Here is a 17965-nt window from a genome sequence, read left to right as displayed (position 1 = left end):
ATACATCAAATTCTGTGCAGATTTACAAGGATAAACTCAACTTTTCTGACATTTTGCATGTCTATATTAAAGTTTGAGTAAACTAAAATAATAATCATATTAAAATAAATCGATAAAATGAAACGTACCCAAAACAACATGTCCCTTACAAGTTATATAGGATGATGTAAAATTAAATAAAAATTTGGGAATGGTTTTATGATCAAATCTGTTTACAATGATACTCTGGAATTACTGTACATGTACAGTCCAACCTCATTTATCGAGACTTCTTTTATGTGTGATCTTCATAGGAAAATCTGTTTTAATGCTTTGATACCTTAAGACCCATTCATACTACGTTGCAATTGCTTTGCGATGCATTGTCGATATATCAATTACTTTTTTGCTGCAACTCAACACATTTCCATGTTAAAATGTGTTTAACTTTATTGCGATACCACAGTATTTTGCAGTACCATGCAGTGTGGCAACGCATCGCACCACAAATCAATTGCGGCATAGCATGAACGGACCTTTACTTTACTTTAAAAGCATTTATAACGACATTGGTGTCATTGGGCCATTCCATTTAAAATCCACACTCCCTCTGTGGAAGATTTAGCTAAAGTCTTTCACAGAGGGAGTATTAGTTTCAAATAGAATACACAATTGGGTAATTTCTATTTGAAATACCTACTCCAGTTGTGGAAGAGTTAAAGCCATAATACAGAGGTAGTATGAGGTTTCAAAATGATTAATAACCCTGACCAATTACATTTGAAAAACATACTCCCTCTGTGGAAGATATCTCCAAAATCTTCCACAGGGGCTTTCACCTGGAATAGCCCTTATGCCGTATGAGTAACCTTTTTGTTGTCCCAAACAAAATTTTAGCAAACAAAATTCAGCACTTCAGACATTCAATGCAGAATTACATGTAATTCACTTATCCAGATTTTTCACTTATCCGACCAGTGCTGGGTGGTCTCATCATGGCCCGGATAAAAGAGGCTGTACAGTATTGTAAGTATCCTGAATAGTTCCGGAATATCAACTTGCCCCAATACTGTGAAAGTGGTCATTTTCATGCAGGTAATTTTTTCATGTTTTACCAATTTTGAATTTGCTTCTTTTGTGATTTTTAGGTTTATCCTTAGTGTAAGAGAGCACAAAATACTAATAGGATTAGAATTAGGTTAGGGTTAGGGTATAGGGTTAGAGTTAGGGTAAGGGTTAGGATAAAGGTTAGGGTTAGGATTAGAGTTAGGATTTGTTTGGTGCTCTCTTACATGAAGGATACACCGATTTTTAGTTTTCTTAAATAGACCTATACTTGCATACTCTGATCAGCTCGTAATAGGCTGATCATAGTATTTAAAGAACATATTCATGCCTTTTTATTTTTACGGTATTGTGTAGAGCGTGAAAAACTACTGTTTCACAAAAATGCGCACTTTCCCTGACAGTATTTGCTACCAAGATGGCACCCAAATGAATGTGCTATTCTGGTTGAAATCCACACACCCTCTATGGAAGACATTACCTTAATCTCCCGACACAGGGGGTGTAGATTTCAAATGGAATCACCCATTCAGGTAACCCCTTTTGAAATTCACACTCCTTGTGTGGAAGATAGGGACTGGAAGACTAAGGTCATCTCTTCCACAGGGGCTGTAATTGTATGAATTTCATCTGGAATAGCCCAAAGGAACAATATCCCTTGGAGGAAGGATCAAATAAACTAAGACAATGATATTGATGAATGGACCCACCAAAATTAAAACTTGGAGAGAGAAAAAAAATCTCATAAATTGTACTAGTACACACAAACCAATTATACCTTTTCTGGCTTTCTTTTGTAGTCTCATTGTATCCGATGACTTCTTCTTTATTTCTTGTCTTGCTTTCTTGTATTCTGAAAAAAGAAATTGAAGAAAGAAAGGGAAAACCGATTAAATAACATATCATAAAGCATTTGCAACAAAAAAGTGGCTGAGAATATGATACAATAAACCCTGGGGAAAAAACATTAATTTTTTATTTTCTTTTTTCCTCACAAGGGCCTCCATCTTTATGGAGTCATCTCTATTACAGTTATATCATGTCAAGGCAAGGAAAACATTAAAATGAAAGGAATTAATCCATCTATCTCACACAGGCATGTTCACACGGAGGGATTTTTGCTTAGCAATTTGGTTCTTGAGCAAAAAATTGGGGAAATCCACCGTGTGAACTGACTTGAGAAGTCAAATCCCTAAGTTGTCCCCAAATTTAAACTCAAGATATTGAGCGGATTTTGCCATTTCCCCGAGTCATCCTCAAGTGCTACTGCTGTGTGAACGATTCATTTCGCGATTCTCAAGTGCTGAGTTTATTACATTTAATACGATTCAATTCAGCAGGGACTGCCTTTTGTGGAGAGCGAGAGCAATCGCTCTCTACTACTCTCCTTAAATCTGATATAACAGAGTGATTTTAGCTCTCCTTCATTGACCATTCTCTTCTTACATTCTATTGTAAATGCTACAAACAGCTCTCCTAGGGCTCCAGAAGAGCTATTTAATGCTCTCCTGCAAATTCCAAAAGACAGTCCCTGATAAAGCACACCACAAGATATGTCACAGTAAGCTACTGGTTATATTTCTAAAGCTGACGTCATCAGGCATCGCAGTCTTCAATGGAATCCTGTAGACATGCAGTCGGGGATTGACTTAGGAATCACAATTTTCAAGTACGCCAATCCTCGAGAATTCTATGATCTTCTGAACACACCTCCTGCAGATCATTGTCATCTATGGTGCTATCCAATGTATCATCTTCATCATCACACAACAAAAGATATTGGAGGTATTTGATGATGAGATGATGATAGTGTCAGGCTGTGCATCTCTCCATCACTGGGGCTATACATCCTGGAAACAGGAGTGACTTCCAATTGTATTTTGCTACAAGTTGTGTCGAACCAGGGACCATAAAATGAATCTACAAATGTGACATAATCAAGGGAATGAGTTAGATAGATGTTAATAATATTGTTTTTGAGATACTGGCAAAAACAGCCATGCCAGAAAATGATGTAAAAAATTATAATTGAAAATTGCCAACATTCCATTTGATCATGTCACAGATATGGTCCCTGGTCAACATACAGCAAACTCAATAATATTTGCAACTTTAGTTTCAGAAATGAAGAAAACTTGTTCCAAAATTGCATAGATATCCACCAGCATAGCCATTTTGTTGACAGTTTTAGCTCATGTGGATGGTAAAGTTGAACAGAGATATCAACATCACTTAGAAATGTGCTTTTCGTACCATGGGTTAGACGTCACCTTGCATTCCCTTACACAATCCACGCTCTATTGTATCCACCAGTCACATTGCCAACCACAATATTGTTAGGCAGAAGTGCTCTTTTCATGCCCGCCTTCTCCGTAGCTACAGGTCATTTGTAGCTTTTATATCCCATGAATTGGGTTTGAAGCCAGATGCTTCCCAAATGCACTTAGTCAATTACGTTAAAATGCACTTGCAATTTTGTTGGATACTTTTTCTGGTGTGGTGAGCTGACGTTATTTTGTTGTGTTAGTTACCGGTAACAAGATTAGCAGTAGATCTCCCAACTGACAGGTCTGCCCAAATTAGATTGACATGTATTATACGGTTATACCTATTACTTAACTGAAAGACTGCCTGCAGCCTACGTAAAACAGAAACAACAATTATATACCTCATATAAAGATTCCTGTCATCTGATTGGTTGGAAGTGCCGTCATTGAATTAACTATGCCCGCAAAATGAACTATGGACCGGTCCATGGAAATGAACTATGGACCGGTCACGTGCGTCACGATCAAACTGCGCTTTTTTTCCAGCGTAAATGATATTACGCACGCGTTAATGTTTTCACGCGCTATAATTACGCAGAAAGCGCAGATTGTAATCTGTGTGCCGTTCGCATTGAAACTATTAATTTCTCTTCCCAAAATCGATGCTTTTAACCAAACAGATGACAAGAATCTTAAGATTTGGAATATAAAACAAATATTGACTGCTTTTTATTGGGGCATGGTTAAATTATAGGCCACGGTGATCTCAAAACCATGACTATGCCTCGCTCGCCTCGGGCATAGTCATGGTTTTGAGATCACCTTGGGCCTAAAATTTTAACCATGCCCCTCATAGCAGTCAATATTTGTATACTATTATATAATGCTCATTCCTCCCACGTCCTCACCTATATGCATGTTTTCAATACAAATCATGGATGTGTACTGCTATGGAAGTGTGAACGTTGTGTACTCATATTCTAACTGACATATTGTGGACATCCCCACAATTTTTATATTTAATAACCCTATGTTACTGTTACACCCCATATTTTATACTAAGTTGAAATACAATACTATGCACACTTAGTTGAAATACAATACTACGCAAGTCGCAAGGACTGCAAACCTGTACGGTACCTACGGGAAGGACGTACGGCTCAAATGCTGGTACTTTGTACATGGTTATTAAAAGAAAACGGACAGTTAGATGTGGTTCTATGGTTGTAAGTTGCAAGAATACACTTTCATCTTCCATTGACAGTGATTGTACCCACACATTCAAGATATCAATTTACCACTTTGTCTACTCAGACAATTTTCAATCCCATTCTACAGAACTGTTACATTTTACTTTGACACAGTGCAGGGTACATGTAGAATCAAAATTCCCTTGCAATTCTGTGATTTAAGATTGTGTGAAGACATATTTGACACAATTCCCTATTTTTTCTATTCCAACCCATAATTCATGCAGGGTACATGTAGAATCAAAATTCCCTTGCAATTCTGTGATTTAAGATTGTGTGAAGACATATTTGACACAATTCCCTATTTTTCTATTCCAACCCATAATTCATCCCCATGCACCTGACACAAAAAACACTACTGAAATCATGTCAAGGCACTTAAATCAAACTCTTCAGTGATACCATATCCCAGCTACCTTGTTTTACATCCCAGTATTACATTACAGCTTGACTTATAAAAGAAGTGAGATATTATGCTGGGAGAAGGAAAGAAGGAAATAGTATTCTCCAGAAATTGGGAGACAGAATTCTTTCACTGGACACTTGAGGAGTTTGAATGTTTAGATATCATATCTGGCTTCTCTACTAAGTTTTTGAACAACTTGACTTTGCTCCATCAAAGTGGTGGTAATGAAACTCCTGGAATTCACCACTTCTATGACATTCAGTTTGTGCTGCGATCATTTTGATAGTGGTTCAAGACAAGTAGCATGATCATGCAGACCTGGGAATGGTGAGATGTGACATTTTACTGTCTGAAATAAAGGAACGGTTTTGCATCCTGGAAAACTTTGGGATTTATTGCAAATAAACTGATGCTGCAAATTTGTTAGTAGATAATGACAAGCATTATCTTTAAACATGACAAGTATTAATTGCCTGGTTTCCCATAGGAATAATACCTACATCTCTTATATCAAATTTAACAAGGCATGTGAAGACAACAGCTCTTCATCATGATCTAAACACTCTGCTCCAACCCAGCCAAGATATTTTACACTTCCCACAATGCATTTCTTCCCTGTACTGATTTGCTATTCTGCGCAACATGAGTCGATAGTGAAGAGAAACATCAGTTGCAAGATCTGGATGAGCTGTTAAGTCCAATGTATACTCCACTTCGCAACCGCGAAGAAATTTGAGCTGAAATTTTACGACTTCCGCTTCCTTCGCGGAGCAGGCTTCTTTGCTTCGCGGCGAGTTGGATTTGGTTCACCTTTTGGGGGGGGGGGGGGAAGCCAGCGAAGTTTCTATAAGAAAGCACAGGGCGGGCCGCAATTCTTCGCGATACTCAGCGATATTTTGATGAAGTATACATGAATGCCTTCGCGCGAAGCTGCAAATTAATTCTCGCAAAGTGGAGTATACATCAAACTTTAATTATTGGTATTTTTGTCACTATTGACCCATATTGTACTGAATAGCAAATCAGTACAGGGTAGAAATGCATTGTGGGAAGTGTAAGATATCTTCTCATCTCTGGTTCCAACCTCTCTAAGCTTTCCTACCTCAATCACCAATGCCGAGTCCAATGATCTGAACAGGTTACCCTCACACACAACCTAATGCTTTTGGAATATGGGGATGATATTTAGAGTCCACAGTGCAAAATGATATGGATTAAACTAGGGGGTCATAAGGTCAATGAATTTTGCCCTATGATTTGAGTCAGCAGGATCTTGTAACAATTTCCAATTTAGATGGTTTCCATAATTTGTGGTTACTGGGGTCTACCTAATTGGTCCAATTTTGTGACCCTACACCTGTTTATACCAGCATTCAGCATGAAGTAGCTTGAAGTGATTATGTCAATGTTTCATTATTTGAAGAAGGCTAAAATATGAACACAAAATATTATTGTACCAGGCCATGTTTGTGTGCAATGTCCTAGTCAAAATATAACAGAATAACAATCAATCCTTTTTGGGGGTTAATGATGCAGAGAGACCCTGGAAGAAGGACATATAAATTTCTAAGAATCATTGGCCTCCATTGGATGAATCATAATAGATACCAAGATGCAGTGTTTTTGTAGATTATCCTATGTAGTGCTTTAAATGATTTTGCATGTTTAATCAACAAAATACAGATTCAAAGGTAGTGAACTAAGGACGTTAAGGACTAAGGTACACTGTGTGTTAATGTTAAGCCACGGGTTCACATCTGTTTAAAATCAGAATATCATCTTTGTAGCAGCAAACATGGCTGGTTACTAAAGACTAACATCAGCATAGTAAGGTATATGTGTGCATTATCTTTACAATGGACTTTTAGATACCATTTACACATACTAAGTAGTGCTCCTGGAGAACAACCCAACCCTAAATCATGGAGCACTACCCCTAGTACTACAGGACTGCTATGAGTTTACAAAATCTCAATATTTGTGGTTTAAAATCACCTGGAAAGGATCAACAACAAGCCTGCATGGTTTAATTTTCAACACCATCCATGCACCAACTGACCAAATTTTGATTTTAATCCATATAATTATTACCAGTTTCATTCCTACTTTTCCTTGGTCCAAACTCCATGCAAATGGGGGCCACTAGGGCTTGAACTAGGGACCTTGTGTACAAGAACTTGTGAGTCCTATAGTCCATTTCGCTTCCTCGACAGAGTGACGTCAGTGCATGCTCCAATGCACGTAGTATTAAATTGCATACAATGACTTAAAGAACTGGCGTGTTTACAAGCTCGATCACAGGCGGTTCGTCTGTACACGCACAAAACAACTCTGACAAAGTATTGCTGTCAGGCTCTCGAAGAAGCAAAAAAGGACTATATAAACCGAATGACTCTGAGCCTTCTTCTAGTGTAGCACATTTAAGTACAGTTTTTGAGTGTGGGGAGGGAGGTCAACAAACATGTCACTCTCATTCACATTTGTACTGACTAAACTTCCGCAATGTTTTGATTAGTTTGAACCTTCCTTCACATTTATTCCTAAATGTTTATCATAATTCCCTTGGTTCCCCAATTTGCATGATTTGTCAACCAATAAATGATTATTTGTGAAGACATTAAATGGGCAATTCCATTTACAATCCACACTACCCCTGTGGAAGATTTAGCTAATGTTTTCCACAGTGGGAGTACAAGTTTTGAATAGAATAGACAATTGGGTAACTTCTATTTGAAATACTCACTCCAGTTGTGGAAGATATAGGTAAAGCCATAATACAGGGGGAGTGTGGGTTTCAACATGATTAACCTTGACCAATTACATTTGAAAAACATACTCCCTCTGAGGAAGATATTTCCAAAATCTTCCACAGGGGTAGTGTGGATTTTAAATGGAATAGCCCAATGGTTTGTCTGTTATGCATAGTCACTGGGAGGTGACAGATCCTTCTCAATAGCATGAGATATGATTCACATGATAATATTAAGCTTTGTCAAGCTATATTTAATACTTTGTGAGAATCACAAGGACAAAATTTAGTTCAGCATTCCCACGCAATTTGCATCAGCAAAAATTGGCCAGAGGTAGTCAAGATGTAAAAGTATCTAATATTTTGATATTCCACTTCATTTTCATCAGAATATTTAAACACCGCAAAAGAGTTAAAATAAAAAATATAAAAATATTCCATTCTTGTCTGAATATTTCAACACAGCAAATAGGGATGAAATAAAAGAGGATCAAATGTCTGTATTCGCCGGAAATTTATTTTTCCTCCCACCTGAAAATGTACTCAGAGGTGTTGAAATATCATTTATTCAAGGAGAATAAATTATTATGAACAGAGCAAAAGAAATGGAGAGTACGAAGTCAAACCTATGTGTATAATATATTCTCTCTCTTGCTGCGTAAAAATATTGTTGTCCTTTCCTGTTTTTGTCTTCTTTCTGTTGTCATTGTTTCAGTAGACTGTTGGTTGCAATTTTACACTCCCACATAGTAATTAGTATTGAGGTCTTGATGTGTATGATCTCCTGTTGGTCTTCAGAGCTCCATGTCTCTCTTCCTACATCTTTATGTTCCTTTCAGTAGGCTGTTCAGAGCTTGCTGCAACATCGGTTCCTTAACCCCAAAATATTTATACATGGCTGTTGGGTACAAAAACTCATACTCTCTAACTTGAGGTCAATGTTTGAGCTACAACAATCACATTGAGGTTAATGAACTGTGACACTGGCAATGAGACCATTTTGGAGAACACTGAAAGCAATCAAATATGCTCACCTATCGGGACACAGTTCTCTAACCCCAATATGTTTGCACATGCACAAAATGACCTTTGAATATGTTGGGTACAAAAATTCACACTCCATGACTTGAGGTCAACTTTTGAGCTATGATATAGAGGTTATTCAGTTATTGACCTGTGCCCTTTGGAATTGAGGCCATAATGGCTCACAGTGTATTGTGTTACAAACCTTTTGCATGTTCCTTGTCCAGTTGGGCAGTGATCTTCCTCCAGTCTTCCATGCGCTCCTGAAGCGGAATCACGAGGCACTCCATGATTGAGCTGCACATACATACAGACAGACAAATGAAAGAAATAATAATTAATGTTCACGGTTTTCATTACAGCCTGGTGTTTATTACAGCCAATAATTATGGTAGTTACAGTTGGGAACTGAACACAGGACCTCATGCACTCAACCATTACACCATGCTCTCCATGAGAGTTTGTTAAGCAAGACTTTTGCACCAAGTTTTATTCAAAAGTTATTTTCCCAATATCACAAATTGATGCGTGAATAAGAATAATATTCATTCTTATTTCAAGACACGAACAAAATTCATTGTACACAAAAAAACAGGATACCGAACCTTTTAAATTTGAGCGAATCAGACCCACTTGAGACACAGAATTATTCAGACGGATCACCATGGATCATCCATACACATATTAGGCAGATGAAATCGAAAAGACACGGTTACTTGAAACGAGCGTTGGAAGCACATGCTCAACTGAATTACATGTATTTTTGATGAGAATGAAAATGTCAGGTAATGTTCTCTGGGATTTGCTTGAGTTGCGCTGAAATTTTATCATTTGAAGTCGACATTGATGTAACTGCAAAGATATATAAAAGCTGCCATGTGCACCAGAGGTTTAATTAAGCCTAATATATTTTACAGGCTTGAGTGACCATCTCTCTTTTGAAGCATTGGGACCGGACACCTCTGCTGTATAAGATCCGAGGCTATCTATGTACCGCCCACTGACCCTTTGTACATCAAAATTGATCATAACCAGGTCAACTGGTTCACGCTATCCGTGTTCAGAACTATGATCAAAATGATCACAACGCAAAGTCAATGGTTGCTAACAGGTGTGCAACCCAACAGTGAACCATTAAGTAAGGTGTGACGTATTCACTATGACGGCGACTACATATACCGATACCCATTAATTCACGTTAGAGAGAGGCAATGAAGGGTGACAGGCCATGCTAAGTGCACAATACAATTGCTGCACTACTAGGGTTTGAACCTACCACCTTGATAACATGATTTGAACCCTGTACCACTATACCATTTTCCACCCTAATGTGGCAGTGACGTCAACACATCAAGACAGCTGTTTCTCTCGCACATCTCTGCAGCGTCTTTCAACGCGCACATGTGTACGACATCAGTTTCAGCGAATCCTAGCGATTTGAACCTGCACCCAATGAAATGCGCACTGATATCACTGCCACATCAGGTTGAAAAATGGTATGTATAATCTGTGCCACTATGTTCTCTGCACCGCTGACAAACGCACTACCGCAAAGCAAGAACAGCAGCTATAGCATTCTTAGTCGAATGTTTTGGTTGCATCCCACACACAAAATGTGGGTTGACGGAAGCTAGCAGACTATTACCTGTGCTATACACCACCTCAACAAGAGATGCATGCCTATCTTGATAATATCATCTAGAATAATACATTATTTAAGACGCTGAAAGGAACACTATTCAGCAACCATGAAAGATAGTATAAAACAAGTTCTGTGCCCAGGGCAGATCACAATTCGCTATTGACGGGTGACCCTTTTGCATAAATTTCTTTTAGGCAAAATCAAATCCAATTCCCTTTATCTTAATGTGATGAAAAGTCTTATTACAACAAGTTTTGGTTGTTCCCTTTATCTTAATGTGATGAAAAGTCTTATTACAATAAATTTTGGTTGTTCAATATTGCATTAGGAAGATGTTTGATGGAATTCACACTATCATATCCATTTTTTGGTTGCGTAGCTTGTTACAGTTTCTGATGAAGTTCAGGGTACATGTAGCAGCATGAAACAGTAACAAGGTATTTTACCAACAAATGGATTAGATAGTATGAATTCCCACCAAACAATTTTAATTGACGATTGAGATGAACCTAATAACATTAGGAAGGTGTGCTTTATTTTTATTTTTTTTCAACTGATGAGTACCGATCAGTTTGATACAGGATACATTCGCACAAAAGCAAGGTCCAATAATTCCACCATCTGGGAGAAGACATTACACAGTAGCATGAAGTAGTAGCTTTTCGGTCAAGAAACCACTATCCATGCACTTAACCCTTTGCACAAATTCGCCGTCTTGCTGTCAAAACGAAGTTCTCCCTACAAATGCATAGATCTGCAAAAAGTAGGGTTTTTGCAAAGCGTGCATGAAGTAATTAAAGCATGTGTTTGAAAGGCGTATATACACGACATGCACTTTGAGGGTAGAACCTTGTTTTGAGATGACTGTGTCAAGGGTCAATGATTTCAATCTTGATTGGCTATAAACTAGGATCCACAACATGCTTATCTATCAGGGGCACATTTCTTTAACCCCAATACATTTGTACATTCATTGAATGACCTTTGGAAATGTGGGTACAAAACTTATACTCTGCAACTTGAGGTCAAATTTTGCACTGTGATTGTTTAATTGAGGTTATTGAACTATGCCATTGGGATGAGGCTATTGTGGTCCATAGTGACACTTACTTAGAAAATGATTTAAGTTTCAGTTCTATTGTCTTATGTCTCAAGGTGAGTCTGGTTAGAGCTGCTCCTAGCTCCTTTGTAGCACCTGCAGAAAACAATGGATGAAATAAAAATAAAATTGGTTAAAAATGAGCGAAACCGCATAAAACAATCAAAATATAAATTGAAAGCAAAGACAAACTGGTATAAATCAAAATAATATGGACATGATCTAATTTATACTGACTGACACCCTCTGAAATTAAGTCTGTTAGCCGATAGATAGTCAAGATGCTTTGAAGGTTGTGTTACTAACTTTTTGGAATAGATCACCTTATAATATATATGTATTATTATGTTATCAAAGTGAAATTGTCCTTGAGCTCATGAACTTTGAAGCTCCCGTGGCCAAGTGGTTAAGGCACTGGTCTCCTAAACCAGAGGTCCTGGGTTCAATTCCCGGGCGGGATAATTTTCCCTATTTCCTCCTTTAATCATTGCTCAATGGCGAAACTGATAAAATTGCATCATAGTTTGCTTATTCCCGTCGAAAAAATCCACTGTTTTTCAAGAAACTGTATTTTTCTTTATTCGCAGGAATATAGATGGTTTAAAACTGCTGTGGAGGTGTATATGCATGGGGCTTGTATGTAAACCATGTAGTGCATTTGAAATGTCAAATGATTTAAATCTACCAAGTGGATAATGATGGACAGTTTTCAACTCAAAACATTGCCAAATTGGGTTGTGTCAATCAAAAGAGCATTGGAAGAAATCAAAACAAAACATTTCATGTAATACTAGGAGTATTTTCACCATGTATATCATCAACTGCTAATATAATGTAATGATGGGATTGTACCAGCTGCTGAGCTATGGATGATCGAAGCGCAAAATCGTAAACTCAACTCAAACCAGGTTTATAGCTTTCCAACCACAACTCTATGAATATCTACGACTGTATCACATAGATCTGCGGAGGTTTCCCGGTCGATGAACGGTCTGTAGTTTTATCAGCGATTTGATTCTATTTTAAACACCTGCCATTATTGAATGAATGCACAGGTCATGTCCTGACAGTACATGGCAATTCTCATACAATGTAGGGTTTTCTCTGCAGACAAGAATATGCTAGAATTGTATCGTAAGGAGGACTTTCTTCCTTGCAAAGACAGGGATATCATTAATGTAGGGGACTATTTATCACTAGTCATCATTATAGAAACATGTAGCTCATTACAACATGTTTTGAGAAAAAACAATGCAATACAAAAAAAACTCAGCAAATTTCACAAAAAGGGCAAAGTATTTACATGCTTCAACTTGGAAGTAGCTATGTATTCATTATAATTTGATAATAAAAACTTTGCAATGTTAACCAATCGGTAAGAAGTCAAACCTGCATTTTCTACAGGACGGAGTGCCCATCTCTCTTTTGTTAGCGATTCCACCGTGAAATGTTGCTGTGGGGGGATTGACACACCTCCTCCACAGTGAGTCTGTTACCTTCCCAGCATTTAAGAATGCCGGTACCCATTTAAACACCTGGGTAGAGAGGAGTAATCGAGATAAAGTGCCTTACTCAAGGGCACAACACGATGGCGTCACCGGGGCTCAAACCCGCAACCTTCCGATTAAGAGTCAGAGCCCGTTTCGCTCGGCCACCAATGCTCCTAACAATAGACACCCATGTAGCATTCAATGTTAACAGAAAACTGTCACATCACCAAAGTGACTCTTTCAAGTTCAATGAACTTCATTGTCACAGATTTTTTCTGTGACAATCACATTGTCAGGCACTCACATTTCCCGATAAGCAATTAACCCTTGCTCGTATTGATAATTCCTTCCCAACTTCTGCCATTAAAATACAAACTAATAACACCTTTACACAGATAGCAAATGCGTGCCACTTGCAGTGACGATAGTGACAGCTTCTATGCGTCCACACTCTCTGGGAGAATGGGAATTGATTTTATTTAAGAAACTCGCGATGAGTTTTGGCGCCGGGCTGCCGACGGGCTTGTGGCTACTGGGATATATAGGTTGGCGCTCAAGAAATAGATACCTTTAACTTTCATGACGGAGGTATTAGAAAGATGTATCCCCACAAGGGCTCTAAAGGAAGATATATAGGGAATGTCTTATCTTGTTAACAGTATCACTTATGTAACCAACGGAGAATACAATGAAGTGGGGCAAGGGGGATGAAAGTGGGAATAATTATGGCACTCAATTTTTCAGTTGGTACCTAGTGAAGTATACAGGTCTGGAAAATAAAAATTTCAAAATAATATACTGTTAATACCATAGATACATGTAATTGGTCCAGGCTTATTTTTTGGCAGTTCTCCATTTCATTTGTAGTAATTGTTCAATGCATTTCAGTGTATATTCAAGAAGTGTTTTTGCTGTTCATTTTTGCACAAATCTGCCAACTCTTGGTATATCTCATAAAAGTTTAATCAAACAAAAAAAATCATTTGTTGTGTGTATGCTGAAAATTGCACTTTATGCAAGCCTTATCACCCAAGTTTTTCTGGGCTATTTCATTTGAACATTTTAACTTCCATTTGAAATACTCACTCCATTTGTGGAAGATATAGGTAAAACCATAATAAGCGCAGTGATAATACAAGGGGAGTATGGGTTTCAAAATGATTGCTGACCAATTACATTTGATAAACATACTCTCCCTGTGGAAGATATTTCCAAAATCTTCCACAGGGGTAGTGTGGATTTTAAATGGAATATAGCCTAATACGACATCTCATCCCATCAAAACTTCCTGCCAGGAGCCAGCCCAGAAGCCATTGTTAAGGAAAATAGGAAATTGCATGTAGGAATCTTAATAGAATGATTTGAGGAAACGGTATGATTGAGGAAAAACTGCCTCATGTGACCAAGAATAAGGTCATCAAATACAAAATTCTATTTTTAAGCAGTAAGAAGAAGCGACTGAAGTCTTGCACGTGGGGGAGTTTACCCTTTTATATTTAGTTCAGATTACTGATTCCTCCCAAGCATTGAATGTACACAAGATCACTTCTACAGAATTCTATTATTGCCAGGGCATTATTGTGTAAGGAAGTTACATAAGAACGCCTTGACAGTGTGATTTAGGGACATACGTGACGTGAAGAAGCGTTATTTACCTACATTTTGTTCAAGTTTTAACTAATTCACTGCAAACATCATGGGAATACAAAATTGAAAGTCGCCAAAGTGCAATTCTGTCAATCTTATAATAGTGCCAAGATTTTAATTCTGAAATCTTGACAGAATGATTTGGGGACATAAATGTAAGCTTTTTATATACCTTCTATTGTGTTGAAGTTACACATTACGCATTCCCAAAACGCAGATTCATGAGATTTCTTATAGGTCAACAAACCTAAATTTTATCTAAGGATCTGATGGAAGTGCACACATCTTCAAACGGCATGTTTCCACACAGCGAAAAGTTCCATTTCCTGACGCAAAATTGAATATTCATGTAGTAAACTCTATCGTGTTCCTCTCAGCTTTGAGGTAGTAACAAGATCTAGTTTGACTTCCTATATATGGGATTTATACTTCTTTTACATATCAAGTTTTTGTATGCCACAATATTTTTATAGTTGTTATTTTCACTTTACTACAAACATAACAAACAAATTCAACATTTCAATATCATACAAATACACAATCAGACCTACATGTTAGATTGTACCCCCTCTTCAAATTTATTACCCAATTTCCACCAAAGCATGAACTTCAATTTATTATACAAGTCATGAAATTGGGCTTTAGGTTAACATCATTCCAGATATTTTCTTGTATTGTAGCGGTTATTGAACCCAACATAACACTTTATTTGCAAATGGGGAGTGACATGACACAAGATAAGATGGGTATATCATATTTCATCTCTACTCCCCCTTGCCTCCTTTCTCCCTCCTACTAGTAGTACTATTGACTATGTGTGGCTTGTCTCATGAGTATGTGTAGAACTTACAAGTACAACTGAAATAATGATCAGCGATGAAGAAACTACTAGTATCTGAAAATGATGCACTAAAAGTATTCATTCCTTGCAAATTCTTTGATCTCCTATATCTCAAATAGAATAGTGCATATTTACATATTTCAGGGATGTTAATAGCTGTTGAAAAAAAATCTGGAAAAGGTGCAAGTGAAGCAAAGCGCTCTGAGCGCTTGCTCAGAGCACAATATTTCTTGCGAACATAACAAATTGGGAAATAAGTTACGGGGGTATCACCCCCCCTCCCAAGTTAATTTTTTGTGACCTTTTTATGATAAATTGTCATGATCATCCAATTCCTGGCAATCCCGAATACCAGCAATACCTCGCACACTATCCCAACCCAAACTACAGAAAAAGTATAACACATAGGGTGTGTTGAGGCTAAACCAGGGACTGTATTTTGGAATTTGCAGGAGAGCATTAAATAGGAGAGCTGTTCAGAGCCATTACAATAGAATATTTAGGAGAAAATGGTCAACTAAGGAGAGCTAAAAATCACTCGCCTATATCAGATTTAAGGAGAGCAGTATAGAGAGTGATTGCTCTCGATCTCCTCAGAAGGCCGAGTCCCTGGTAAACCAGCCAAATGTGGAGATTTTACTATTAAAGCAAGCCAATAGAACCTGGGAAAAGAATATAGGATTGAAATAACCCTTGTATAGCCTTCCACTGGCTACAGGTGCTAGTCAAACATGACATTTACAGTATTTTCCCTCTCGCAATCATGCTCGCAATATTACCCTCAATATTACACACAAATCTTGCAATTCCGACACGGACAACGCTTGCCAGGGGAACCAAACCAATAGCGTATTTTGAGGCCATGTCCTGTCGAGGTCTAAATCTATTTTCTACCTAGGATTGGATGTCCTGGAAGCCATTTCTCATTTCATGCTGTGCTAAGTTTAGTCTGCAACGGAATTAACCTGGCTGTATTAACAGAACGTCCATTGTGTCGTGACACACCTAGCCCGGTTTGAGCCAATGACAGAGCTCCATTTACAGGAATAAGTATAAAATGACCTTTTTGTTGCAAACTAATTATAGCATGTTGTGTATCTAATGATTCAAATGATTGTATTGTTCGATAATTATGGCTAATGAAGGCTGTTATGTGACCCTTGCCGTATGTTACTTTGGTTTCTGTAAAAGTATGATAACCGGAGGTTAAATGTACGCAATGACCTACCAACTTTCCATATAGTCGGTGCCTCCAGGTACTGCCAGAGTCAAAACACATGCACCTTTCCTTGATTCCAGTTCATTGAACTTCTTCTGTTGTTTTAGTGGTTGATGTTACTGTTGTTAATGGTGGTGGTGGTGGCATTGTGATAGTGAGCAGTGGCATAGCATCATAGAGACAGGGGGCACAGGCCCTCAATCAAGTGACCAATTTGAAAATTGATGAAAAATGGCTGGTGCCCCACCCCCATCAGACTTGGTGCATCCAAATGACTCCACTGAGAGCGAGGGTGTTGTTGTTGTTTGTTGATGTTATTGTGTTAACAATACTGTGTTTTTGTCAGTGATGGTATCCCATTGATGCTGCATGTTGTGGCACATCATGGCTCTTTTCTAACGATAGCACCTCAAATCACAGACCTAGAACTCTAAAGGGTCTGTACTCAAATAACACTCTCATTTTCAATCACATTTCCTCCTTGGTTAGCACACTCTGGCTCATATGTATGACCATTAGAAAGTCTCTGTACCATTTGGTATACATTCAGGACAGGTACTGCTTTTACCAGACCTACCTAACATTTGAATTCTATACATCTCACTTCCTCTTCATGCCTATTCATATATCCAAACTCCACATTATGTTTTGAGGTATACTTTATCACATTCAGATCTACTAAAACAGAGTATATAAAGCGGCATGGTACGAAAATGTTATTTATGCCTTTAAATGTTGTATGCCTTTCTCGTGGCAGTAGAGTAAAAATATATAAAAGTAAAAGTATAAAAGTATATAAAGGTATACATTTCCAGGACGGAAATTACTCAAGAAATCCAACTAAAACTAATAATAACAGATTCCTACAACAATTCAAGCAATTTTTGAGAAAATCACAAAATTTCACTCTGCTGCCTCTAGGAAAGCATACAGACTATAATAGTAAAGATAACAATTTGCAATTTTTCAGCTGAATGAAAATAGGTTAATTATCAGAAATTATCAAGTCAAACTTTGTTGGAATTTAATAATAATACAACGTAATATAATTATAAACAAGAAATCAAAAAACAATAGATGTGCAACATTAGTCTTAATTGGTTGATTATATCACAAATATACTTAGATGCATGGGTGCTTCAAAAAGTGCATGGAACATTATTTTCTTCACTTGACTTACATTTTGTGTGTAAAATCAACGTAAACTTGCACTGGGATTAGTATCATCAAATTCATGGGTCACATGTACTTTCTGATGGTGGAGAATATTATACTCTTCACAAGGCTA

The 17965-nt window shown here is 37.6% G+C and overlaps 1 protein-coding gene and 1 non-coding gene across 4 annotated transcripts in view; one reads left to right on the top strand and one right to left on the bottom strand.

Moving 5' to 3' along the window:
* LOC140136005 (protein MTSS 2-like) overlaps window positions 1–17965 on the bottom strand; it is a 127994-nt gene that overhangs the window by 25599 nt on the left and 84430 nt on the right. For all 3 annotated transcript variants that reach the window (XM_072157711.1, XM_072157712.1, XM_072157713.1), the window contains exons 4-6: window positions 11492–11576; window positions 8945–9036; window positions 1823–1897 (exon numbers count right to left, since the gene is read on the bottom strand). In XM_072157711.1, the coding sequence (XP_072013812.1) occupies window positions 1823–1897; window positions 8945–9036; window positions 11492–11576 (252 nt within the window). The remainder of the gene's footprint in view (window positions 1–1822; window positions 1898–8944; window positions 9037–11491; window positions 11577–17965) is intronic.
* Window positions 11869–11942, top strand: Trnar-ccu (transfer RNA arginine (anticodon CCU)). Its single transcript has one exon. It is a non-coding gene; the product is annotated as a tRNA-Arg (tRNA).

This window comes from Amphiura filiformis, chromosome 16 (genome assembly GCF_039555335.1).
Source record: "Amphiura filiformis chromosome 16, Afil_fr2py, whole genome shotgun sequence".
In the NCBI taxonomy this organism is placed as follows: Eukaryota; Metazoa; Echinodermata; class Ophiuroidea; order Amphilepidida; family Amphiuridae; genus Amphiura; species Amphiura filiformis.
This window is presented reverse-complemented; position numbering and strand designations above follow the sequence as displayed.